This window comes from Ochotona princeps, chromosome 21, assembly GCF_030435755.1.
Source record: "Ochotona princeps isolate mOchPri1 chromosome 21, mOchPri1.hap1, whole genome shotgun sequence".
Lineage (NCBI taxonomy): Eukaryota > Metazoa > Chordata > Mammalia > Lagomorpha > Ochotonidae > Ochotona > Ochotona princeps.
In genome coordinates, this window is record NC_080852.1 from 40,542,434 (window position 1) to 40,569,086 (window position 26,653).

General features: G+C 60.6%; 1 protein-coding gene across 2 annotated transcripts; it reads right to left on the reverse strand.

The window, feature by feature from the left end:
- Positions 1 to 6,512: 6,512 nt before the first annotated feature.
- On the reverse strand, positions 6,513 to 24,741 carry EDEM1 (ER degradation enhancing alpha-mannosidase like protein 1). 2 transcript variants are annotated; one of them, XM_036497542.2, is made up of 12 exons: positions 24,276 to 24,741; positions 21,447 to 21,519; positions 19,240 to 19,343; positions 18,550 to 18,721; positions 17,848 to 18,031; positions 16,516 to 16,690; positions 15,538 to 15,658; positions 15,100 to 15,270; positions 13,627 to 13,700; positions 12,583 to 12,679; positions 7,931 to 8,134; positions 6,513 to 6,767 (listed from the first exon to the last, which is right to left on the reverse strand). In XM_036497542.2, the coding sequence occupies exons 1-12, from the start codon at positions 24,665 to 24,667 to the stop codon at positions 6,678 to 6,680; spliced, it is 1,857 nt and encodes a 618-aa protein (XP_036353435.2). In that variant the 5' UTR covers positions 24,668 to 24,741; the 3' UTR covers positions 6,513 to 6,677. The 2 variants fall into 2 exon arrangements, with proteins under 2 accessions (XP_036353435.2, XP_058534531.1); XM_058678548.1 differs by having other exon boundaries at positions 7,904 to 8,134.
- Between the last annotated feature and the right edge of the window lie 1,912 nt (positions 24,742 to 26,653).

Sequence of the window (26,653 nt, forward strand, 5' to 3'; positions counted from 1 at the left end):
GGGACTGAATCATTGGACGGAACAGCTTCCTCTCTGTCTCTCCTCCTCACTGTATGTCTGACTTTGCAATAAAAATAAATAAATCTTTTTTAAAAATAAAATTTATGAAAGATCACAAATCTGCAATGACCAGAGCCGGGCTGTTCCATAGCCAGGAGCCAGGAGCTTCTTCCAGGTCTCACACCCCAGTGCAGGGTCCCAAGGCTTTGTGCCATCCTCGACTGCTTTCCCAGGCCACAAGCAGGGAGCTGAATGGGAAGTGGAACAGCCAGCACATGAACCAGTATTCATTTGGGATCCTGGTGCTTGGCCATAATGGCTAACTGAGCCATTATGTCAGCCCCACCAATTACAAATATTAAAAGGAAACCTTTTACTATTTAAACCTTTAACTAAATACAGAGACATTTACACCTGTGACAGCAAGGTGGGAAGCCCCCAAAACAGACACACTAAACTTCCTAATATTTGCAGCTTCAGATGCCGGGCCAGAGGGTCCTGCAATGCAATCACGGTCAGGCAAGCCAAGAGCTGAGGTTCCTGGGATGGTGGCGCTCAGGACTTGGATTGGCACTGCTTCCCAGCAGCAGTGGGAATGTCATCACTCACCTGGTGCCACTTCAAGCCCTCCCATCCTCCTGACTGGTGCAGCCTGGCGCTTCCCTAGCACAGAGATAACAGCAAATGCCAGCAGCTATGAACCAGTGAGACCTGGCCTGCAGGAAGCACGTCCCCAGGAGAGGAGCCAGCAGGGAAGGGCAGTAGACGAGGGGTGAGCGAGATGGTGTCCTGGCAGGCAGAGACATGGTCCTGCATTCCATCCTCAGTTTCGCACCCCAGCCTCCATGGTCAGGCCCCCGAAGCAGCTCTGGTCCACCCTGCCCCTTCCTCCATCAAACCCCAACATCGATCACATCACATCCATTCCTGTGAGTCCAAGTTACTGCAGCCTTGTTCCAAGAGGTGCCTTCATGGGTGGCCTCCAGTGGAATCAGAGCCCCCACCCGGCTCAAGGACCACCTGTATCTCCCACCCCACAGGGGCACAAAGACCACTGGAGCAAGCCTGGGCAGAGCACGAGGCTGACAGCACTCCTAGCCTTGTGCAGAGACCTCTGCCTACAACATTGCCTGGGCTCTCCTGGACTGCAGGATGACTCGGGGAAGGATGCCCGTGACACGGAGCTTTTGGAAGCACAAGACAGGCCCTGTCTGCACTTGCACCTCCCAGAGCATGGGGCAGTCCTGCTGCTCTGAGCAGGGCCCCTCTCACCCTGCAGCCCAGCGCTGGGTGGCAGGAAGCCAGGCTTGGCTTAGTTGGGCTCATTGTCTCCCGAGGCCACTGTCAGCCCAAGACTGAAGCTGGGCAGGGCCAGCTTCCAGCTCTGTCTGATGGCTTCTGGCCGGGGGGCCTCCTCCCACTTCTCAGCTCCTCGGGGCAGCCCACACTGTGATGCTGGCACCAGCAGGGCCAGGGAACAGAAACCTCAGGCTGCAGCAGCCTGCCACTAAGCACCTGCTGACAGGTGTGCACCCTGATAGCTGCAGCTCCTTCCTCTGCCTCAGGGGGAACCCTCCTACTTCAGGAGCCAGCTGTGCTAACATTTCACCGAGAATCCCAGTAAGGCTGCCAGGATACCCCCAGAAGGAGCCCACACATTGGGACGGGACCCCGAGGCCAGGGCCCCAGCAGGTGGAGTCACTGAGCCACGGGGAGGCTCACTGGGCCAGAAGCTCATGTGATCTCTCCCCCAGGCAGAACAAGCAGCTGCAGCACCTGCTGTGATTCCCTGCGGGGCTGGGGCGCATGTGGGCAGCTGATGCAAACAGGGGAAAGACCTCGGAGATCTCTGCGCCCACAAAGGAAACGGCCAACATGCGCCGCGTCATCCTCGCTCAGCCCCTGCCCAGGCCTGCCCACTCCCCTCCCTTCCCCACAGGCTTCTCTGTCCACCGGCGAGCTGACTCCTGTGCGGCACTGGATGGGCCTGAGAGTGAGAGCAAGCACAGGTGCCAGGCGTGGGGCAGGGCCGTCCTCCTCAGTAGGAGCAGAGGGCCGGCCACAGGCAAGAGTACCTCTCCCACAACGGGACTTGCCCGCAGGGATCCCACTGAGTGGCCAGGGCCGTCTGCCTCTGTCCGGTCAGAGAGGGTCCTGACCTGCACTCTGCCGCCCATCAGCCACTGTGGGTGCGGCCGTGAAGGCCAGGCCTGCTCATGGCACATCAGCCATGCCCCACACCTGGTACAGTAGAGCAGTGCACACACGTGTGCCCCCATACATGCACATGCGTTTTCCGTAGGCGCAGGGACCTGAGCAATCTCACAGGCTGCGTATAGTGTCGCATGCAGCAAGAGCACCTGCCTTGCACCAGGATTGGTCCAACACTGGGGAGGGGCCCCCACTCTTGCCCCTAACTGGTCTTCGCGCAAATCCCAACCAGATGGCTGTGTGGGAAAGCCTGTGGCCTGACCACGGAGAGCCGTGACCGCTGCTCAGCTCCTGGGAGGCCAGACACCCCAGAAGCACCGGCCTTTTAACTTGGGGTGGCGGCACCTCAGGTGACCTGCAGGCCAAGTGGGGACTGCAGTGATGCGGGAACTAGGCGGAGCAGCCACAGCCAGGGCACACACGTCCCCAAGGAGGAAGGACTTGAGGGAGTCCAGAGCCTCCGAACATGCTCTGGGGTCACAGCTGCTCCACCAACCTTGTACTTGGCCGCACAGCCTCCTCCTTGGTGTCAGGGCTGAGGGACGTCTTAGCTAGAAAGTCTGCGCATCTGCCAAGGAGCTGTGCACCTGGCAGCCGCAAGCTGGCTGCACGGTGGCCACACTTCGCACCTGCAACTTGCGACTGGGGACAGCGGACTGTGGGGGTGGGAGGGTGCAGGGAGCTGCAGAGCCTCCACTCACCTCCTCACACACAGTGGGGCCACATGGGGACCTCCCACTCACCTCCTCACACAGTGGGGCCACATGGGACCTCTCATTTCCTCTCACACAGTGGGGCCACATGGGAACCTCCCACTTACCTCCTCACACACAGTGGGGCCACATGGAACCTCTCACCTCGTCACACACAGTGGGGCCACCTAGGGGCTGCCCTTGCTGGCTCGACCCAGGAGGTAAAGGAACAAGAAAAGGTATGCTACCTCTGTAGAAAGACTATTAGGCATACGAGCTTATAGTAACTGAGCGCTCTTGAGGAACAAAGGGGGTGGCGTGAGACACCCTTAGAGGAACTTCCAGGAAACTGCTGGCTCAGAACCACGTGACTCCATGGCAGAGTCACACGCCAAGAAGCCGAAAGTCTCACGAGTTACCTTTCTTGGGGTGAAAGAACACCCCGGGCAGCCTCACCTCAGAATAGATGTTCACTCCGGCTGGGTCCAGGATAAGGAAGACTTGTTGCTAGCGGAGTCCCCAAAGGGTGCCTGGCAGCCAGGGTCAGAGGCAGACAGCGTACTGGTGTCTCCTTGGACTTTCGTGGGTCTGTTATGAAGCCTCCAAGACTCAGCCATGGGGTCTCCCCTAACAACCCAATCCCAACGTCCAGTGAAGTTTCCACCCTCTTAGCGCCATCACTGTGAGCCCCAGGGTAGAGAACGAGGTGATCACGCCCCCACAAGCCCAGCCACTCACCTTGTAGGGCTTACAACACCAGGCACTGCCTGGGCTGAGTGCCAAGGACAGGAGCAAGAGGTCTGCAACCCAGGGCCTAGTCCTGGCCGCTCCTCGCCGCTGTGGGACTCACCAGGTACATGGCTGGTACAGGACAGGTGCTTGGGGCAGCTGCTGGTGGGCCCTGTCTGGCAGGGCTCATCAGCCTCACAGGGTCCCATTGCTTGCTGGCCTGATGCCAAGGACATGCGCCCCATTGGAAGCCAGTGTCCACAGCACAGGCTTCCTGGGAGCCGGCACCGGGGGGGCACATCTCACCAGGGCTCCCTGAAACTCACCACCGTGTGTCCACTCTGGGCCACATCCCACAGCAGCCTCAGAGCAGGGAGCACAGCCTGTGCCCTGCTGGGGACAGACGCCGGCCACAGAGATCGGCCCAAGTCAACGGCCAGAGGTAGGAGGGAGGCCACACCGGGGGCCAGCTCCTGAAGTGGCAGTGGCCCGCAGGAGAATCCCTAAGACCCAGGGGAACACTCCCAGCAAGGGATCCTGAACCCTGTCCTGCAGGCCTGGGCTTCCCTAAGCACAGAAAGGACACACAGGACGACCCAAAGCAAAGAATCCTTTAATAAAAATTACTCATAAAAATGCTAACAAATTTCAAAGAGCAGGAAATTTTTTAGTATTTTTATAAAAGAACATTTGGTCCTTTTACAAAACAGCTCCCTTTTAATTTAAATATTCCTTATTTACAGATTAAACATCAAGTATCAATTATACTTGCGAAGCATATTGCACATGACATAGAAGCCTTCGAGTACTTCAGCGAGTTTGCCCACAATCACCTTCCTTGTGCACAATAAATAAAATGCAGCTCATGTTTTGCTGGATTAAAACTAAACACACTGAAAGGATCATTCCCCCATCTCTTGGAGAGGGGAGATTGCAGGGACCCGTCCAGACCCCCGGGGGAGCAGGACCCTGGTGGGGACAGGAGCTGGAGTGGGAGGGCCAGCCCTGAGTGTACGGAGCCTCTCTGCAGCCTCCAGAGAGCAGGAATGCATGCCAGGACCACGAGACCCACGGCAGGGACAGACAGCCACCACTGGCCACACGGCAACCAAGTGGCCAGGAGTCTGGGAGAAGGACCGCACAGCCACAGCCCCGCCCCAGGGCACCCATCCAGAAACTCGACGCCAGCGACACAGCACAGCCCACACACAGGCCAGGACAGGCGGGCCCAGGGCACTGTGGGGACCCGTGGCCTTGGCCACTGAGGGCAAGTTCTGGTGGGAGAGCTGCAAACAAGCAGCAGGCAAGGCCCACACACAGCCTGGGGCCCCACGAGGCTGGCAACCCCACAGCCAGCACACTTCCCAGCATCTGCCTGGCCAGGCAAGGCAGCTCCCCAGGCCCCTGAGGAGCGGCAGCAGGGCCACCTGAGCACACGGACAGTGTCAGAGACTCCACCAGCACAACCTAAGGCCGCCTGGCCAGTCAGCCTGAGCCATGAGTGGGATCATGCAGGCATCCCCAGGCAAAGCCTGGTCTGCCAGGACACTGTAGGATGGCCCCTCCTCAGCAGCGCCCTTCAGGGCTATCACGGGGGGAAGCGAGCCCACTTCTCGTGGCACCACCACCTGCAGAAGCCACAGCCTCCACAGCACCCGCTCCAGACCCAGACAGACACTCGCCCAGCACTGAGAGTCTGGCACCCGCCAGCCAAGAGGCTCGGGACACACAACACACCCCGTGAGCCTGGCCACACCACAGCCATAATGGCGCCATGGGCACAGTCCTGTGACTCAGGAGCCCAAGCAGGGAAAGAAGCGTACAGTTCCAAGGCTGGGAACCCGCCTGAATCACCTGGAGAAGGCACAGGGACACGTGTGGGACGTTCTCACTGCGGCAGGTGGTCTGAGGTCTCCACACAGGAGAGATGGGGCTACAGTCAGAGGAGGGTAATGCCACAGTGCTCCGCTGCCAATCACTGTGACCCATACCAACGCTCACAAGAGAAAGGCTTCAACACAACAAGTACCAGATAGCGCCCCTCCACGGCCATCAGCAGTGCCAACGGAAGCACAGTGCGCTAGGCTGCAGGTGCCGGAGGGGCCCAGCCCAGCTGTGCCCGATGGATACCTGCACTCTTGGCCTAGGCTCAGAAACACCTTCCATTCCAGCTGAGAGCAGGAACCAGAGAGGAGTTCCAGCACTGGCACAGCTACCTCCTCCTCCTCCACGTCCATGCCCACAGTACCTGTCTGAAAGACCAAGCAGTTTCCAGAATATTCCTAACTCCTCCCTCATACACACACTCACAACCCTTACACCAAGGGCTTGACACCAACAAGTCTGTCACACTGCACAGGGGCCCACACCAAAGCCCACCTAAGGCACTCAAACAGGCCCGAGGCCCAGGAGGCACCTGTGCCACAGCCTCCTCCCACCTGCCCTGACTGGCACAGCACGTGGGCAGCGACTGGCACACAGCCCCAACCTCGCCCCAGCTGCAGCCAGGACAGCACATAAGACGCTGGCCAGCCTTAGCGCTGCCCCTCAGGAAGGCACCTGCTTTCAGGCCTGCTCCATCCCTGCCAGTCAGGTCCTTCACTACAGCCTCACGGGGACCACAGCTCTGCCAACAACCACTCGCCTCTTGTAGAACCTGCCACACCGTGAAGCTTCCAGACATCCAGGACTGACTGGGACTGATCCCCCATCCCAGCAGGTCAGGGCAGGCCACCTGGGGCAAGAGTCCAACAGGAAAGCAGCTAGACAGTACTGGCTGTGCTGTGAGCGGGGCCCCAGGTGAGCGCAGGCCTGTGAGGGGCTGGAGAGCCTCTGAGGACACGGCCTGTGCCCGAGCTGCTCCCCATCTCCACTGCACCCTTGAGGAACACAGGGCATTTATTGAACAGAGAGGGAACACCGGGCCGGGGGCCAGACAGCACTTCCCATGCACCCATGGCCGGTCTGCCCTGCAGCTGCCTGCCTGTGTGAGCCTGGCTTCGACTGGTCCCGTGTGGCCGGTGAGCAGGAGGCGGAGGCAGGTCATCAGATGAGGCCAACCATTTGGTCAATCTGCCGCATGTAGACGCTTTTCAGGGGCAGCGCGTACCTGCGCTCGTCCGGCACGCGGTTGCACTGTAAGATAAGGTGCAGACACTGACCTTAGCCCATGGTCCGGCAGGAGCGGGCACACACCAGCCCAAGCAGTCCGCTGGCTTGCATGGCAGGGCCACACTGGCCTCTACCAGGGGACCGGGACAGCCTCAACTTCTCACCGGGACCAGGTGGCCAGCAAACCCCTGGGGGTCTCAGTGCCCACTGCCCACTGGTGAGGCCCCGCACAATCCCAATTCCCTCAGATCACCAGAGGCACATCCTCCCCTCAGAGGGGCCAGGGGTCCCAAGACCCTGGTGAGTCATTCCTAAGAGACATCACGCCTCCACCCAGTCATGCTCGACCTCAATATGACCTGCGCCCAGCCCAGGCTGTGGGGGCCTGTGCTTTCCCTCGTCCTTGCGCCCTTCACTGCATCGAGGCCACCAATTAGCAGCCTGGACAGTGACTCCTTCCAATTCTGCCCCCAGACCTCTGGGTCCGTGTGCTATAGTTCCTGGGAGCAGAGGCGGAGTTGGCTCCATCCACGCGGTTGGCACCCAGAGGGTCTTCCCTGGCACATCGCCTGGGTTGTCGGAGCTCCACCCAATGGCCATCATGGCCAGAGGCATGGAAAGCACACCTGCCCCTGCACTGACATCCCCACACTCCAAGGCCCAAGGCAACGAGGGAGACTGCAGGTGCTGGCCTGTCAAGTACACCAGGGCCATCCATGGTGGAAAGCTCCAAGGGGGAACAAAGACCCCAGGCCCAGCCTGCAGGCAGGCAACAGCAAGTCGAGGTGCCATCCGGCACACTGCCCCGTGCAAGGACAGACCAGAGACCTAACACAGGGCCCACCCTCATCCTCACTGCCAGGAGAATCGAGCAGCCAAAGACACCAACTGCATGTGGATCCCACCCTACCCCGCATCAGGCATCCCTAGGATCCCCCCCCACCCCATCCACCGGCTGCAACCCCAAGTGGGCAACCGGGTGGCAGGCCAGTGGGTTTCTGAAGAGGACAGCCTGGGAGGCTCCCAGCAGGGAAGGGAAGCTCTGGGTGCTCCTTCCTCTAGGCCCACAGCCACAGTGGGGTGCTCCCCATGGCTGCCCACTGCCCACGGCACCACATCCCTCTCCCACATCACCTCCCCACTTCTACCTGCGCTCGCACCTGGCTGGCCCAGAAGCCATGACTCACGTTGGCGCTGGAGTTAATGACTCTGAGCTCCTGGGCCTTGGGCCTGGGCCCCGTGGCTGCCTCCTGGGCAGGGTCCCCATCTTCAGGGAAGAACTCCTTCCAGGGCAGCTCCCGCAGGTGCCTGTCCACAGACATGATGTGGCCCTCTGTGGTGAACATGTACCTTGTTCCAGACTGGTGCACTGGGTTCTCCTCATCAAACAGCTGCCAGGAAAAAAGACGCAACCGGTTAGCAGCCACATCAGGATCCCAAGCCGCAGAGCAGCCCCACCTCCCTCCCTCCACCAGCCATACCAAGCTCAGGCCAAGAATCCAGTACGGGGGTCCCTGCAACTTCTGCAGGACACCAGGCCCCCTGACTTGCAGACCCTACAGTGCATACTACAGCACACCTACCCCTACCCCGGTGGAGCCCAAAACACCTGCTTGAACACTCAGCTTTCATGTCAGAACCCAGTCTGGGCTGATTCTCGAGGGCCCATGAGGCCGAGCCCCTTCCTGCACCAGGGGGAACAAGCAGGCAGAGCAGGTGCAACCAGCAAAAAAATAGCATGGGGCAAGTGTGGGGAACAGGTGCTCAGCCTTGCCTGAATCCAGGAGCCCCCATCAGTCCTTGGGGCTGCATTTAAGACCCACAGGGAGCACTGGAGCCCTGGGGAGCACCAATCAAAACAACTCTCCCTGGACAGTTCAGGACAGAACTCACCTAGCAGCACACGGCCACATAATCCACCAGGGACCAAAACAGGCCACCAGGGACTGTCACAGACCACCAGGGACCTTCACGGGTCACCAGGGATGGACATAAGCCACACCTAGCAGCCCACAGTCACACAGGCCACCAGCGACTGTCACAGACCACCAGAGACCTTCACAGGCCACCAGGGACGAACACAAGCCACACCTAGGCGCACACACCTAAAGCTGAGCAACTGCTCCACTCTGTAATTTTTACATTGTTGGACCAGAGCTGACACGGCAGTGTAACACACTGAGGGGACAGGCCGCGTAACACACTGAGGGGACAGGTAGCTGACACACTGAGGGGACAGGCAGTGTAACACACTGAGGGAACAGGCAGTGTAACACACTGAGGGGACAGGCAGCGTAACACACTGAGGGGACAGGCAGTGTAACACACTGAGGGGACAGGCAGTGTAACACACTGAGGGGACAGGCAGCTGACACACTGAGGGGACAGGCAGTGTAACACACTGAGGGGACAGGCCGCGTAACACACTGAGGGGACAGGCAGCGTAACACACTGAGGGAACAGGCAGTGTAACACACCGAGGGGACAGGCTGTGTAACACACCGAGGGGACAGGCAGTGTAACACACTGAGGGGACAGGCTGTGTAACACACTGAGGGGACAGGCAGTGTAACACACTGAGGGGACAGGCTGTGTAACACACTGAGGGGACAGGGCGCGTAACACACTGAGGGGACAGGCAGCTGACACACTGAGGGGACAGGCAGCTGACACACTGAGGGGACAGGCAGTGTAACACACTGAGGGGACAGGCTGTGTAACACACTGAGGGGACAGGCAGTGTAACACACTGAGGGGACAGGCTGTGTAACACACTGAGGGGACAGGCAGCTGACACACTGAGGGGACAGGCAGTGTAACACACTGAGGGGACAGGCAGTGTAACACACTGAGGGAACAGGCACTGTAACACACTGAGGGGACAGGCAGTGTAACACACTGAGGGGACAGGCACTGTAACACACTGAGGGGACAGGCAGCTGACACACTGAGGGAACAGGCAGTGTAACACACTGAGGGGACAGGCAGCTGACACACTGAGGGGACAGGCAGTGTAACACACTGAGGGGACAGGCAGTGTAACACACTGAGGGGACAGGCTGTGTAACACACTGAGGGGACAGGCAGCGTAACACACTGAGGGGACAGGCAGCGTAACACACTGAGGGGACAGGCAGCGTAACACACTGAGGGGACAGGCTGTGTAACACACTGAGGGGACAGGCTGTGTAACACACTGAGGGGACAGGGCGCGTAACACACTGAGGGGACAGGGCGCGTAACACACTGAGGGGACAGGCAGCTGACACACTGAGGGGACAGGCAGCTGACACACTGAGGGGACAGGCAGTGTAACACACTGAGGGGACAGGCAGTGTAACACACTGAGGGAACAGGCACTGTAACACACTGAGCGGACAGGCAGTGTAACACACTGAGGGGACAGGGCGCGTAACACACTGAGGGGACAGGCAGCTGACACACTGAGGGAACAGGCAGTGTAACACACTGAGGGGACAGGCAGCTGACACACTGAGGGGACAGGCAGTGTAACACACTGAGGGGACAGGCAGTGTAACACACTGAGGGAACAGGCCGCGTAACACACTGAGGGGACAGGCCGCGTAACACACTGAAGGGACAGGCCGCGTAACACACTGAGGGGACAGGCAGCTGACACACTGAGGGGACAGGCAGCTGACACACTGAGGGGACAGGCAGCGTAACACACTGAGGGGACAGGCAGCGTAACACACTGAGGGGACAGGCCGCGTAACACACTGAGGGGACAGGCAGTGTAACACACTGAGGGGACAGGCAGCTGACACACTGAGGGGACAGGCAGTGTAACACACTGAGGGGACAGGCAGTGTAACACACTGAGGGGACAGGCAGTGTAACACACTGAGGGGACAGGCAGTGTAACACACTGACGGGACAGGCAGCTGACACACTGAGGGGACAGGCAGCTGACACACTGAGGGGACAGGCAGTGTAACACACTGAGGGGACAGGCAGCGTAACACACTGAGGGGACAGGCCATGTAACACACTGAGGGGACAGGCAGCGTAACACACTGAGGGGACAGGCAGCGTAACACACTGAGGGGACAGGCAGCGTAACACACTGAGGGGACAGGCTGTGTAACACACTGAGGGGACAGGCTGTGTAACACACTGAGGGGACAGGCAGCTGACACACTGAGGGGACAGGCAGTGTAACACACTGAGGGGACAGGCAGTGTAACACACTGAGGGGACAGGCCGCGTAACACACTGAGGGGACAGGCAGTGTAACACACTGAGGGGACAGGCAGTGTAACACACTGAGGGGACAGGCAGCTGACACACTGAGGGGACAGGCAGTGTAACACACTGAGGGGACAGGCAGTGTAACACACTGAGGGGACAGGCAGTGTAACACACTGAGGGGACAGGCAGCTGACACACTGAGGGGACAGGCAGTGTAACACACTGAGGGGACAGGCAGCGTAACACACTGAGGGGACAGGCAGCGTAACACACTGAGGGGACAGGCAGCGTAACACACTGAGGGGACAGGCAGCGTAACACACTGAGGGGACAGGCAGCGTAACACACTGAGGGGACAGGCAGTGTAACACACTGAGGGGACAGGCAGTGTAACACACTGAGGGGACAGGCCGCGTAACACACTGAGGGGACAGGCAGTGTAACACACTGAGGGGACAGGCAGTGTAACACACTGAGGGGACAGGCAGCTGACACACTGAGGGGACAGGCAGTGTAACACACTGAGGGGACAGGCAGTGTAACACACTGAGGGGACAGGCAGTGTAACACACTGAGGAGACAGGCAGCTGACACACTGAGGGGACAGGCAGTGTAACACACTGAGGGGACAGGCAGCGTAACACACTGAGGGGACAGGCAGCGTAACACACTGAGGGGACAGGCAGCGTAACACACTGAGGGGACAGGCAGTGTAACACACTGAGGGGACAGGCAGTGTAACTACTGAGGGGACAGGGCGCGTAACACACTGAGGGGACAGGCAGCGTAACACACTGAGGGGACAGGCAGCGTAACACACTGAGGGGACAGGCTGTGTAACACACTGAGGGGACAGGCAGTGTAACACACTGAGGGGACAGGCAGTGTAACACACTGAGGGGACAGGCAGCTGACACACTGAGGGGACAGGCAGTGTAACACACTGAGGGGACAGGCAGTGTAACACACTGAGGGGACAGTGTCAACGCGGCTGACAGACTCAGGAAGCAGCTGCACTCTGTGGATACCTTCCTCTCTCCCCCTGCACACCCGGCCATACACTCCTCCATGGGTTTCTGCACAGTGTGGCCCCAGATTACATGGGTTCTTCTAGAAGCAGCCGGCAGCTCCAAAGCCCACCTCACACAGGCCCGTGGGAGCCACTGCCGGGTACCTCTCAGAGCCCGAGTCCAGATGCCCGAGTCTGCTGCCAGAAGCTGGGCAAAGGTGTTCCTCTGTCCTGTCTGGGCACCCCAGCCCTGCTGCTGCCGCCTCTGTACCACCCCAGGCACCTGTACCAAGCTGCATACAGAGTCTGAGCAGCCATGGGCACAGTGGCCACACATGCCTGGACAGGAGTCCCTGCAGGGGCACATGCTAGCTCAGCCCAGCCATCCACGACCGTGGGCAGGTCACGGTGCCCTCCCGGTCAGCACCACGGGCAGGTGAGTATGGACCATCTTGGCCCAGGTTTCAGCCCAGACAATGCACATGAGGAGTGCCTAGAGCCAAGGGCACAGTCCCCTCCTCTGGCACTTCACTTCACCACCACAGGTTCCTGTCTCTCTGCCCCTTGCGAGGGTGGCAGCAGCACGCCAGCACATGGCTCCTCCCGCCGCACACGTACCAGGTACAGGTACTTGCAGGTCTCGCTGAGAAAGAAGCTCTCCATCCGGTCCTCCTTGGACTTGTCAATGACATGGTGCAGTGTGGCGTACCCGCATCTGCAAAGCAGGTGTGCAGTCAGCCCTGCCCAAGGCCAGGCATCAGCCAAACCAGCCAGTGCCACAGCAGGCAGGAGCTGGGCTCGCTCAGCACCACACAGCTGCACAGGCCTCACTGCTAAGTGAGCTGGCTGGCTGGCTGCAGGCTGAGAGGAAGGACAGCAGTGGCTTTTTCCCAAACAGTGGTGAAACCAAGAAGGTAACTGCCAAGAAATTCATTATGAGGACAGGGGCCAATGCTGCGGCAGATAGTTAAACTGCTGTCTGTAATGCCAGCATCCCATAGGAGTGCCAGTCCAAACTCCCTGCTAGTAAGAGGGCCCTAGTGCTTGGGCCCCTGCAGCCAAGTAGGACCCAGATGACGTTCCTGGCTCCTGGCTTCGGCCTGGCCCAGCTCTACATGCCAAAGGCATGGGGAGAGAACAAGACAGATGATCTTGCTCCCTCTAACTCTGCCTTTAAAAGAACTGAACTTTAAAGAAAACTATATAAAGTCTGGTTTAAAATTCTTGCTTTGTTTTCATTTCAAGATTTATTCTGTCTCAAAGTCAGAGTAACAGAGACAGAAACCGACATAAAGATCTTTCATCTGCTAGCTCATCCCCACATGGCAGCAACAATGGAGCAACCACAGGCCAAAGCCAGGAGCCTGGAGTGTCACCTGGGTCTCCCTCCTGGGTAGCAAGGACTCAGGCATTTGGGCCATCTTCTGCTGCTTTCCCCACGCACAATAGCAAGGAGCTGGACTGGAAGCGGAGCAGCCGGGACCCTACCCAGTGTCCATATGGATAAAATGCCAGTGACACACCAACAAGCAGAGGCAAGCAGCATTCCTGCAGAGCCCACGATCACGGTCTCCAGACATCACGATGCAAGCGGCCAACAGCGCCACGGCAACCTGCCATGGATGAGGCACGCGCAGCAGGCAGAGCAACACGGGAACTCACTTGACTTTGGTGTGCTTTTCCAGACTCTGCAGGATGTCCATTCCCACGTGGAGGTAGAAGGGGTTCTTGGTTGCCTGAGACAGAGAACATGAGCCAGTCAGGGCGGGAGACGAGGCACTGGCTCATCCACGCAGTTCACAGGCTCGATTCCCCACCACGTACAGGGTCGCCAGCGGCCAAGCCCATCACAGCAAACCTGTGACCCGTTTCCTTCCTGTCAGCTAGGCAAGGGCCCTCTGCTCCAGGGCAGAACCACACCTGCTACAGCTCACCTGACCAACCCCCACCTGGCAGACACAAAGCAAGGTCCACTGGACAGCCCCATGCCCGAGAGTAACTCCAGTGACTGTCCTGCCTCAGAACTCTCCAGAAACTCAGATCCACGGGGGAGCAAGCCCTGGCCCCATCCCACTCACAGCACAGGGAGGAAGGGCCAAGCGCAGGTGTGGGAGGCCTCCACTCTGCTCCAGCCCTGAGACACCAGCGCTCAGGGCGCCCTCTGCACCAGGGGGCTGCAGACTCTCACCCTGGCCGCCAGAACAGCCTGGAGCCTCTCTGGCTCCCGTGTGGGCAGACAGGCAAGGACAGCGCCCCAGAAAAGGACTTACACAGGACACTGACACAGAAGTTAAAAACAAAAGCATGCTATCTGGTCAAATGAATTTGAAACACAGTAAGCACAAAACCTTCCTCCAGAGTAAAGATGAAATACAGTCAGTCCTTGCAAATAAGACTAAAAACCCATTTGAGGGGCAGGTACTTGGCACCAGCATCCCGCCCTCGAGTGTGATGGTTCAAGTCCCACTCTCTGCTTCTGATCCAGCTGATGCACACTGGGAAGCAGCAGGTCATGAACTCGGGTCCCTGGGCTGGCGTTGTGGCACAGCAAATAAAGCTGCCACCCACAGCGCCAGCATCCCATATGGCCCCAATTCCAATGCTGGCTGCTCCCCTCTAGCTAGTCCTGCTCTCTTTTGATGGCCTGGGAAAGCAGCAGAGGACGGCCCAAGTGCCTGGGTCCCTGCGCCCATGTGGGAGACCTGGAAGAAGCCCCTGGCTCCTGGCTCCGGCCTGGCCTAGCCCCAGCCACTGCGGCCATCTGAACCAGTGGATGGAAGATCTGTCTCTCCGCAACCTTGCCTTTAAAAACAAAAAAGAACTTGGTCTCTGCCTCCCACATAGTACACAGGGATGAGGTTCTAGAACGCGGGTTTCAGCTTGGCCGAGCCCTGGCTGCTGCAGGTGCTTGGGGAGTGAACCGACGGATGGATGATACTAATTCAACTCTGCTCTCTGAATAAAAGGAAAATGAGTAGAACTGAAGAGAAAACGTCTGTCCACAGAGGCCATCTCTGCCCTATGGACTCGCGAACGATGGCAGCCACAAACGAGAACACAGACCAAGAATCCAGCAAACGTGAGTGGACGCTACCAGGATGGCCCTCACACATGGGCATGCCCCCAGTGCGGTACCTGGTACAGGAGATAGGTGGACTCCACGAGCTCCGGCCGCAGCGGGTAGAAGAGCACGTCGGGGGCCTGCAGCTGCCAGTTGTACCTCTCGGGGAGGGCCCCATAGCGCTTCCAGATGGCGTAGTAGAAGGCGTGCAGGCAGATGGCGTCCTCCACGTCCCCGATCAGGACCTGGGACAGCGGCACAGGGCAGGAGCCTGAGACGCCCACCCACGGCGCAGAGGGGACATCACCAACCTCCCAGAGCGAACCCCCTACTCCAGGCCCACCAACAACAACCAGGCACGGACAGACTCAACTCCATAGTTCAACCAGTGGGGCCCACAGCTCGGAGACCTGCCTCCCAGGACCACCCCCCGCCACGGGGCTCGCAGTCACTCCGCCCAGGACCGAGGCTTGCCGCACTGCAGGCCTCCCAGAGCCCGAGCAGCCCCGTACCTGCAGCCCGGGGAAGAAGGCCTGCAGAGAGTCGATCCAGGTGTTCATGAGCTGCCCGCTGAACATGTTCACGTTGACGTACAGCGGCGGGTCACCCTCTCCCTCGTTGCAGGCTTCCCGCCTGCAAACCAAGCAGTGTGGTGTGAGGAGCAGCCTGGCACCTTGCTTAGGTGCCAGCAGGAGAGGCACACACTGCAGAGCCCAGCTCTTGGCCTGGACTGTGTAGTGCACCAGGGTCTCCAGGCCCTTCCCAGGACACACTGCACATAGAAGGAGCTCACGCACATGGCAAGGTGGTGGCTGTGGCAGGGACTCTAACCCAGCAGGGCCCCAGCACCATGTGGGGAGAGCATTAGGCAAGACCCTGGGACCATGGTTCAGTTCAGCCTGGGCACTGAGAGACAAACGCAGCCAAAGGCAACCAAAGGTGCTTTGATATAAACTCGGGCACACACACACCTTCCCCCATAACCAACACAGAAGCAGGTACTAGGGAAGCGCCAGAGCAGGTACTTCAGCACAGAGACGAGTGATGATCATGGCAAGCCAGGCTTGTTGGTGGGGAAGGGGGCTTCCAGGATTCCCCAATGCCTGCCAGGATGCATGGCTAGGAAATGCAGGGTAAGCAGCTGACATCTGTTGCCAGCAACCAAAACCAAGCCTGGCATCTCTGCAGACAGTAAGAGGCAGGACACCCCTCCACCAGCCAGGATGGCCCACGGGGAGGCTAGGCTGTATGGAGATCCAAGGAACTCTCCCTGGCAGCAGTCATCCCTCCCATGGTCAGGGCCAGCCTGGGGGCCCCGCAGGAGAGGCCACAGAAATGCTGGGGACCTGCTCAATCACTCCTCAGGAGAACTCAGCTGCCACCAGCACCTAGAAAAAGGCCTCTTGTCTGGGAGCTGAGACCCACAGCACCAGCCAAGGAAGAACATGCCTCCCGCTGGGTGCCCAGCACCCCCGGCACGGTAGGCTCACCCCCGGCGCATGTAGCTCTGGATGCTGCGGTAGGCAGCGGTGAACATGTCCAGGTCTTCTTTCTCCCCAAAGAGGATGTAGGACTTGAGCAGGTACTCATAAAAGGAGTCGAGCCCAGCACCCAGGCCGCTCTGCTTCCCCACCCAGTGGCCCGTCTGGATGTTCACCACGTTGCCTGCGGAAACAAACAAGTCCTTCAGGCCTTGGCCATGCCTGCTGCCCTTGCCACTCTCCAGCATGCTCGTACCCCGCAGGTAGAGAGCAGGAGGGGCCTGACCCTACACCCGCATCCTTTCCACCGGCCACCGCACGGCCCGTCATGGTCCCAACACGGGGTCAGTGCTGACTCTAAGGCAGAGCCCCAGCAGTTCTGGTCCACACATCCCTGACACAGCACTGTCACTCCCAGGGCTTGTGGCACGAGTGACGTGTGTGACACAGGACGCACACATGTGTCCATGCAGATTTCACATGGAAACACACCAGGATGCAAGAATGGCCAGAAAGCTAAGCGGGTGGTAGTCTCAGTGACACTGGCCACTATTCGGAGGTAGGTGACAATTTAAGCCTTGTCTCCATTTGTACTGCTGGTCAATAGGGTGGATTGGCTTGTAAGTTTTAGAATTTCAGCAAAACTTTTGTGACGGCCTCTTAGCACTAGAAGTAAACACATCTCAGCACGCCACACCACAGGCACGCCGTGCCAGTCACATGCCGACCACTGAGCATGAACCATGACGGCATGGATGAACCACTTCCTACAGCACGTGTCCCACGTCCACAACCACTTTCGAAGACAGGCTGAGCATCCATTCTTGGGAGGCTGGGAAAAACCCTCCCTAGAGGCCAGCCCGCCCCACGCACCCGGTTTTTCAAATGACAGATGGCTCCTACAAAAACCCCCAACAAGAAAGAAAGGTCTCATAATTGGGCATGGAGACTGGCCCCAGAGGTGGTTCTGAAAACACCCCGTCGGTGGGGCCTCAGCCAGGCCCAGCAGCCGGACTCTGGAGCCACAACACAACGCCTTCTCATTGGAGTCCAGCCTAGGCACCGGTGCTGAGGGCAACGGCTTAAGTATTTGGTCTCTGGAACCCACATGGGAGACCCAGTTGAGAGAGCTCCAGGCTCCTGGCTCCTACCTGGCCCAGTCCTGGCCGTTGTGGCCATTTTGGAACGGAACATCTCTCTCTCTCTCTCCCTCCCTCCTGTACCTCTCACTCTGCCTTGCCACTGGAAGTGGCAGACTCCATAGCCTCTCGGGTCGCATTTCCAGGGTTTGCAGCCCAGGGAGGACCCCAGGGCAGTCCCACCGACCCCAGGCCCACACACCTAGCAGTCCTGTGTCGTGGCTGCGGAGACTCCACAGGGCCTTCACCGCACGCCGGGCCACCCACTCAAAAGTGGAATCCCCCAGCAGTCGGCTCAGAATCCCAAATTCCACCAGGAGAGAGCCGGCTCCCGCCGTGCACGTCTCGTTGTTGCTGTCAGGAGGAACACCCGTCTTCAGGTTCACCTGCAGTGCAAGGGATGAGGGTTCAACGCCGGGAGCCACGGGGCTGCAAGGCCCCGGGACCCAGAGCTCCCTGCCACCCGACCACGCCAGGGTCCGCAGCAAGTCCCCATGGTACCAGGCCATCAGACATGGGGCAGGAGACAGAGTGAGCCACAGAACCACTGAGCAGTCCTAAGGGAGCTCAGCCAACGTGGACTCCGGGGTGGCTCGATTCCCTCCCCTGCCAAGGAGTGCAGCCTCGTTCTGGAACGTGTGTTTAGTCAACATTCAGCCTGCCAGGCAGCACAGGCCATGAGAGCCCTCCCAGCACACAGGCCCAGCTGCAGACAAGAACAGCGGCCACCTGGCTCCACAGCGCGGAGCTGTGCACCATGCACAGAGACAGACACCAGCACCCGTTCCAGAGCGGAGCAGGATGCCAGGAAAGCTACCGTCCACCCGGCACACAGCAGGTTAACCAGAGCACACTGAACTTCCCCAGAAGTGAGGCAGCACAGGACGGGGTGCCCAGCACCTACCCGTGGGTACGGAATCCCCGTCTTGGTGTTCTCAAAAGCAGGCAGCAGCCGCACGGCCAGGTCGTGCGCCATGTGCAGCAGCTCGTTGTCGTAGTCCTTGATCGTCATGTCCCCAAAGGGCTGCTTGGAGTCTGTTATGATTCTGTGAGCAGACAGGAGGCTGCCCAGGACCCTGAGGTGGGACACACAAGGAGGAGGCAGAGTGTAGCTGGCACCGCCGGAGACACTGCTTGTCCCTGGGGGCTCAGGGATGCCTGCAGCTCAGGGAACCACACTTGGGGGCTGACCCAGTCATGGGCAACTCCACCGCTGGGGCTGCAAGAGGGAGACAGGACCCCCATCCCAGGCCCCATGTGGGGCACAGCTGGTGAGGTCATCCCCACCTTTCCCCCACGCACAAGCCGACTGCTCTGGAGTCTCTATGCCCCACAGCACTGTGAACCAACGTCCCGACTTCTCTCTGACTGATGGTGGAAAAGCTAGAAAGAGGCCAGAGGGGCACATGGGCACACGTGTGGGATAGGCCACCAGAACACAGAGGGGGCCGGAAGTGGACGCCAGGATAAGACTGCACCCATGGAGCCGTGGGGGCCCTGCTGGGCAGACAGGAAAATCGCCTTCCTCAGAAACACACTGGGGGCGAGCGGTCTCAAGCAAAGGAGCCCCCAGCCCACAACCCAGCCGCTCTACCTTATGGTGGCCTCGAAGACCTGGACGGTGGAGTCTTTGTCAAAGGACACGGTGTCAATGACCAACCTGACTGCCTTCTGGAACTCGGACGTGTTCCCCATTATCTGCAGAAGAGGAATGGGGACCTCAGAGCAGCTGGGGGTGGGGAGAGGAAGCCGGGCCACATGGGGCCACTCCCACCCGCCCAGGACCCTCTACCGGCCAGCTGTGGCAGGACACAGCGGGCAGCAGCTGTTTCCTCCAGCTCGGAGTCTGGTCTCTCGAAGGCCACACGGGAAGTCGCTGCCAGGACGGCCAGAGGCGCCTCCCTACCCACTCCACAGCCCACACGCTGACAAGGGACCCAGGAACCACAAAACAGAAGCAACAAGAACACGAGTCCCTCTGCTTTGAGGAAGTCATCTCAGAACATGGCTCGAAACCGCGACGCTTCAAACCCACAAACAGCACGAACAAGCAGCTCAGTGTCTCTGAGGAAACAGGGCCATGGCTATATAAGTGTGGTCATCCTCACCTTTCCCCCACGCACAAGCCAACTGTCCTGGGGTCTCCTGGGGTCTCGTGGGGTGTGCGGGCATGCCAGCGCACTAAGCTACCCTCCTCCCTCTGAGGTACAAATGGGGCTTAATGTTTTCTGAACAACCTGCAGTAAGCTGCTTTCTCTGCATTTGAAACTGCCCGGGACCTGAATGACATCTCTTTCTCTCTCTCTCTCTCTCTCTCTCTCTCACATACACACACACACACACACACACACACCACCCCATCCCTCCCTCAAGTCGGGGAGACAGCCACAGGGCAGACATGAGGCCTTTTGGGGGTGCCTGATCTCCCTCTCCCAGCCGTATGCTGCTGTACCCAGAGAACAGACACAGCCCTTTCTTCTCTCTCACTTCCTCCTTCTTGGACTCCGATGAAGCAACGGCACCACAGGTTGCCTGCAGCTGTCAGGGCTGGGTGGCTCTCCCATGCTGGCACAGCCAGCCTGTCCACATCTGTCATGACGGTACCCACAGACAAGGCAAAGCTGGAGCCAGGAACACCTGTGGGGCCACCACGAAGACAGCCACGAGCCGATCCGGAACAGCAGGAACCACAGGGAGGAGCTGCCCACTACGGCGCTCACCTGCCTCCAGCAGGACCTGGCACGGGTGTCATGGCCCCAACAAGCAAAGGGCAGGCCGAGGATGGTGAGGGCTCCCTCTGGGGGTGTGGGGGACAAAGGACACTTTGTTCAGCACCACCCAACGCCCATGTGCACTGCGGCCCTCCTGTCCAGGAAAAGGCAGGATTCCCTGGGTGGATGGGCACTGGGCCCTTCTCTAGTAAAGCACCTGCTGGGAACCAAGCCCAGAGACATGGGCAACACGGACATGAACCCTATACACACACGCACATCTGTGCTTCACCGCGTCCAGGCGGTACAAGGAGGGCAGGTGACTCAGGCGGCAAGAGCAGCTGGCTGGGAAGGCGGAGCTGCACCAGGCCAAAGGTGAGCCTTGCCAGCCGACCTGTAGGCGGTTCTTACGGCCAACAAGCGCCCACGCCCATCAGGCTGCCCACATGTATCTGGGCACATCTTTGTGAATCAGACACCCACAGCAGCCACAAGCACATCACGGGAGGCGCTGGGCAGATGTTCTATCGCCGCAGCCTTGCCTGGCAGTGGTCTACACCCCAGCACCTGCCCCTGACACTCACCCAGCACACATGTGGGGCAGCCAAGACCTCCTCTGCAGGACACCCAGAAACCACAGAGCCCAGCAGTGAGACCAGCAGCACAGAGCAAGGTTCCAAGTGGCACAGGTCTGCTGGGCAGGCCAGGCCAGCAGCAAAGAGGTTGAGAACCTTTGTGCAGGGCGTGCAGTGTTGCCTGGACACACAGTGCCCCAGGCCGCACGCCCTCCCAAACGAAGAACAAGTGCACTGCCACCAGGTGGCTGCACCCCAGCCAAGCTCTGGGGCCCCCCAAGTCACCAAGGGAAACCACAAGGTGAGGGGCTGCAGCCGGCATCACACCAGCAGCTCACATACACTTGGAGTGGGAAGTCAGACACCATATGCACATGGTTGGCAGCGGCTGGGGGGCCTCCTTCCTTTATTCCTGGACAGCCCTGGACTCCCTGCGGGCACCAGTGAGCCCCTGGTAGGGCCCATGAGTCCCTACCCCCACATGACCGTGTGAACTGAGGATCCAGAACACTCACTGCGAGTGTATCCAAGGCGTCCACCAGCGTCAGCGAGTAGTTCCCCAGCACATCGTTGATGTTCAGATTTGAACTGAAAAAGAAGAGAAACTGAAATGAAACTCAGCAACTTGTCCTGTTTGAACACACACACATCGTAAAGACAGAGTGCCAGAACAGAATGGTGTCCACACACAGACTCCCTCCCCAGAGGGCCGCAGCGGCCACGGCCAGGCCGCACACAGGGGCCGGGAGGGCCGCAGCGGCCACGGCCAAGGGGCTGGGAACTCTGGGTGGCAGAGCTCCACGAAGTTGGGCCATTATGCACTGCCTTCCCAGGTGCATCAATACAGAGCCGGGTGGGAAGTGGAGCAGCCGGGACTAGAACCAGTGCCCCAGGAGATGGGTTTCACAGGAGGTAGGTCACCTTACCCACAAAGCTGGCTCTAGGCACTTTGCAAGTGCTAGAAAGGCACAACCTACACAACCACCCACCCCAAGGAAATGAGGCCAGGACCCGGCTGGAGACAAGCTCCTCCCCCATCACGGGCCTTTTTCTTCTGACACAGAAAGCCAAGCTCAGCACCTGCTCTCATCTGAACTGCAGGCACCCTAACCACCTGGAGGCATGGCAGCAGTGTGCAGGGTGTGTGCAACAGGTAAACAAGCAACAGGGATGGGGCTGTGTGGGAGCCGGGGATACCTCCCCCCTACAAGCTGGGCAACCCGCACAGCAGGGACTCCTTCCAGCCCAATCTAGAAAACCAGAAGACACTGCCGCGCCCCACCCCACCTGGAGCAGGAGCTGTGGAGAGCTAAGGACCCAAGGTGGGTGGTAGGGGTCAAAGGTCACAGGAAGTACTCTTGCTCAACCCCGCCTACTCGTGAGCATTCCATTGGGTTAAACATTGAACCACAAGGCCCAGTGCCCAGACAGGGAGCAGGCTGCCACAGGCACCCTCGGCAGCAAAAGATGGGGGCCTGCCTCAGCGGTCACTACGGGGCAACTTGCTCTCCACCAGCAGCTCCACCCAGCTCCCTGTCACTCAGGGACTTCATGCAGGGGCCAGGCGGCCACCAAAACTGCTACCACTAGCCAGGGTTTTAAGAACTGAAGTGTCGCCGTCCCTGCAAAGCCAGACCGACACTCATAGAACACTTCTGACAGAAAATGAAGCGGGGTGGGGGCTGTGTCCAGGCAGTGCCAGCTGCTCTGCTTCCCACTGCTGCCCTCCTGGTGCAACGCCCAAGGACGCGGGTGCCCGCCTCCTGGGTGAGAAGCCAGGTGGGAGCTCCCCTAATGCCTCCTGGGCAGCAGCACAAGGCGACCGTGACCGCTGTGCCACCCGCAAGGCAGGCAGGACAGCGGGGCTGGCCCAGCTCGGACAGGCTTCAGGGCCAGAACTGGACTTTGTTTACAGAGCTCAAGTTCTCCACCAGCACGTAGAACACCAACTACTAGCTCCTCCCACCACTACCTTCAAACACAGGAAATGCTGGCCTGCGGCAGGAAATGGTTGACTAAGCAGCCAACAAGTTCAAACCCACATGCTAGGAAATCAGCAGGTGCACACAGCCCAGGGCCACCAGGCAGCCCTCCCTGCATCCCAGGAGGCTCGGAGGGACACGGGGTGCAAGTCCTTGCATGCCAGCACGCGACAGAGTGGCTCAGTCTGTGGCAGGTCCCCCTGGGAAATCGAGAACAGTCACACGTCCCAGGGCTGGCAACAGTCACAGTGCCCTGGGTTACAGATGCCATGTCCGCCTGCACCCACGGCAGCCAGGACGGGGGATGGGGCGGGAACCACCTGCACAGCCTCCTGAACGTCCCAGGCCACCAGCGGCCGTGAGCCCAGCCCCCTGCCAGTCTGCTCCCCGGAGAAGCAGCAAAGCGATATGGAGCCTCAGAGCAGAGCGCGGAGCCCTGACGTGTCCAGGTCCTCCAACTGTCGAGAGCAGCTACAGGAACAGGGAACGCAGAAGCCCAGCTCTGCAGGCCGAGTGGCCGGGGCCCAGGGCAGCCCAGCGTGCCAGCCCACCACACACGAACACAGACCTCCTATACTAAGCCCTGCACCTCCACCCTGAAACAGACGGGGTCCCCAGCTGCCCCTAGGTTCTCAGGGCTGCTTCTGATGGCAGAAGGGGGCGAGGGCTATGGGACAGAAGGTAGAGCCTCCGTCTGCTGAACCAGCATCCCATATGGGTACAGGTTCGAGACCCAGCTGCTCCATTTCCAATCCAGCTGCCTGCTAAGGTCCCAGGGAAAGCAGAGGCAGCTGGTAGGAATCGCCTGCCCCAGCACCCACACGGGAGACCTGGAAGAGCTTCCTGGCTCCTGGCTTCCGCCAGGCTCAACCTTGGCTGTTGTGACCTCCTGGGGTGGGGGTGGGGGCCAGCGGGTGGAAGGCCTGTCTCTCCTCGCCCCTCCGACGGTCTGATTCCCAGATAACATATGTGAATTCTTCAAAAAGAAACGAGCGGAGGTGGCAGCGCTGCCCGCGGCACGGGGGTGCGGTCACAACTGTCTCCCCTGCCACAGCTGCGCAACGGTCAGGCCCAGGAAGCGAGCTCTCGGCGTGGGCATCGGGGGTGAGGCCCGGAGAGCGAGCCCTCGGCGTGGGCATCGGGGGTGAGGCCCGGAGAGCGAGCCCTCGGCGTGGGCATCGGGGGTGAGGCCCGGAGAGCGAGCCCTCGGCGTGGGCATCGGGGGTGAGGCCCGGAGAGCGAGCCCTCGGCGTGGGCATCGGGGGTGAGGCCCGGAGAGCGAGCCCCCGCCTGGGCGTCGCCGGGCCTCGTCCACACCTGACCGACTTGCCGCACAGTGCCCCGGGCCCGCCCCGCACTCACGGGTCCCCGCGGTCCGGGCCGCGGCCGCGGCAGTAGATGGGGTTGAGCTCGTCCTGCGGGAAGGCGTGCGCCATGTAGTTGTCGTAGCCGAAGACGAACATGCCCCGCGCCAGGTCGCGCATGCGGGCCCGCAGCTGCGGCGGGAAGGCGCGGCTGTAGCGCCGCTCGTACTCGTCGGGCCCGCCGCGGCCCCAGGGCGCAGCGCCACACACGCCGCGCGCGGGCCCCGACGGCGTGCCCGCAGGCCCGGGCGGCGCGGAGCCCGGCCCGCCGGGGCGCGGGGGGCGCGGGTACGAGCCCAGGCTGGGCCCCAGGCCGCACACGAGCCAGAGCGCGGCGTGCAGGCCGAGCCGCAGCAGCAGCAGCCCCAGCACGAGCGCTCGCCACTGCATGCTGCCGCGGGCCCCGCGGGCATTATCTCAGCGCGGGGCCGCCGCCCGCCGCCCGCCAGCCCGCGCCCCGCGCGCGGCCCCTTTAAGGAACTTCCCGGTGACGCACCAGGAACTGCCCATTGTCCCCCGCCCCCCAGCCCCGCGGGCCCGGCCGGCCCGGACGCGCGCCGCAGGCCGGGGCGGGATTGGCGGGGCGCGGCCCGGGCTGCCTGCTGCGCCATAGGCCGCGGGAGCCGGGCGGCGGCGCCAGCCACTCCGCTCCGCCAATCACGCAGGCCCCGCCCCAGGCCTGGCCCCGCCCCTCCGCGGACCCCGCCCTATCCCGGTAGTCGCAGACCTTGCTCCGCCCCGGGCCACGCCCCGCCCCAGACCTGGCCCCGCCCCATCCCGGTAGTCGGGTCGCAGCCCCGGCTCCTCCCCCGGGCCCCGCCCCGCCCCCAGACCTGACCCCGCCCCGCCGCAGACCCCGCCCCCTGGGCGGGGCCGAGCGCCGACCGGCAGGCTGGCGTGGCGAGCCCGGGTGGCTCGGGCCCCGGACGACCCAACTTGCAGCCAATGGGAGCGCGGCCCGCCGCCCGGAGACGTGGCCCGGTGTCCCTGGAGGGTCAGGACGAGGTCGCCGGAGACGGGGTGGACCTTGAGAGCGCCGGCCGGGACCAGGGGGAGCCGCTTCCACCCCGAGGGTCACGTGCGGCACCGCGGGGCTGCCCGTTGTCGGTGTCCGCGCTGTGGCGAGGGATGCGCCGGTCCCCGGGGCCTGCCCGACCCCCGACCCGGTGGGCGTCGCTCCCGTCCCGGGGCCTGCCCGTCCCGGTGGGGGACCTGCCCTACCCCTGGCCCCACCCCGTGCACCTGCGCCCAGGACCCTAAAGTTCAGGAGGACTTGATGGCTTAGGTGATGTGCTCATCTGGTCCACCCCCGGGCAAGAGGGACACAGCGGGCAGGCAGACCAGGCCCACCCGACGGCTGGTTGTCCTGTGGCGTTCACAGGCAAGCCGGGCACCCAGAAGCCTTCCGGCTACACTGGCTGGGCTTCCCTCTGTCCCCCAGCATCCAGGGATAGGTGGGCCAGGCAGGGAGGGCAGTAGGGAGCTGGAGCCGGGGTCTGCGGGGCACCCCTCCAGGACCCCGCACGGAAGGCGGGCGTGAGGTCCGACGTGGCGTGTGCCCTTTCGTGGCTGCACACTGGGGGACAGCAGCACACAGTCTTAGCGGCCAGAGCTGTCAGGGGGAGGAGCACAGGTGTCCTGGTTGGCGTCACGCCTGTACACGCGGCCTCCTGGAACTGCCACAGGAAACTTGGGAACCTCCTTGCAGCAAGACTCAGCAGAGCAAGTTACAGCATGGGCCCTGGGCTCCTGCCCTGCCCACCAGTGTAGCTACAGCACCGGCAGCTGGGTCTCAAGCCAGGACAGGTGGCCGCTCCAAGCCCCACATCTACACAGCCCTCTCTCCTCAGTTGAACTAAAAGTGACAAGCCCTTTTAGAGTGAGTGTGGTTCCATTGACAAACCCCCAGCCTTAAGGAAACTCTTAAGAATTTCATTCACGATTTTTTTTTTCGCTCTTTCGTTTTTATTTGAAAGGCAGACTTACAGAGAGAAGCCATATGGGATCCCAACGCGTGCAAGGCGAGGACTTTAGCCGCTAGGCCACCATGCCGGGCCCCACAAAGCTGATTTTAAAAACCACTTGCCCTCCCTGTGGTACTAGGTGCTTTCCCACCATGTATACCAGAATAAACCATTTCCTGTGCTCTTGAAAAACTTACAGCAGCCCACCATGTGGCACAGCCGCGTAAAGCTGGTACCAGTGACTCCAGCACCCAACGTGGCCACGAGTTCCAGTCCCAACTGCTCCACTTCCCATCCAGCTCCCTGCTAACATCCCTGGGGAAGCAGTAGGGGTTGGCCCAACACCTTGGGACCCTGCACCATGTGGGAGACCAGAAAGAAGCTGCCAGCTCCTGCCTTTACCTTGGCCCAG

Coding starts and splice junctions, on each gene's coding strand:
- EDEM1 (XM_058678548.1), bottom strand. CDS start 24,667: ATGCAGTGGCGAGCGCTCGTGCTGGGGCTGCTGCTGCTGCGGCTCGGC. Junction 21,520..24,275: donor GGCCCGGACCGCGGGGACCC/GTGAGTGCGGGG, acceptor CTTCTTTTTCAG/TTCAAATCTGAACATCAACG. Junction 18,722..19,239: donor GTCTTCGAGGCCACCATAAG/GTAGAGCGGCTG, acceptor GTCCCACCTCAG/GGTCCTGGGCAGCCTCCTGT.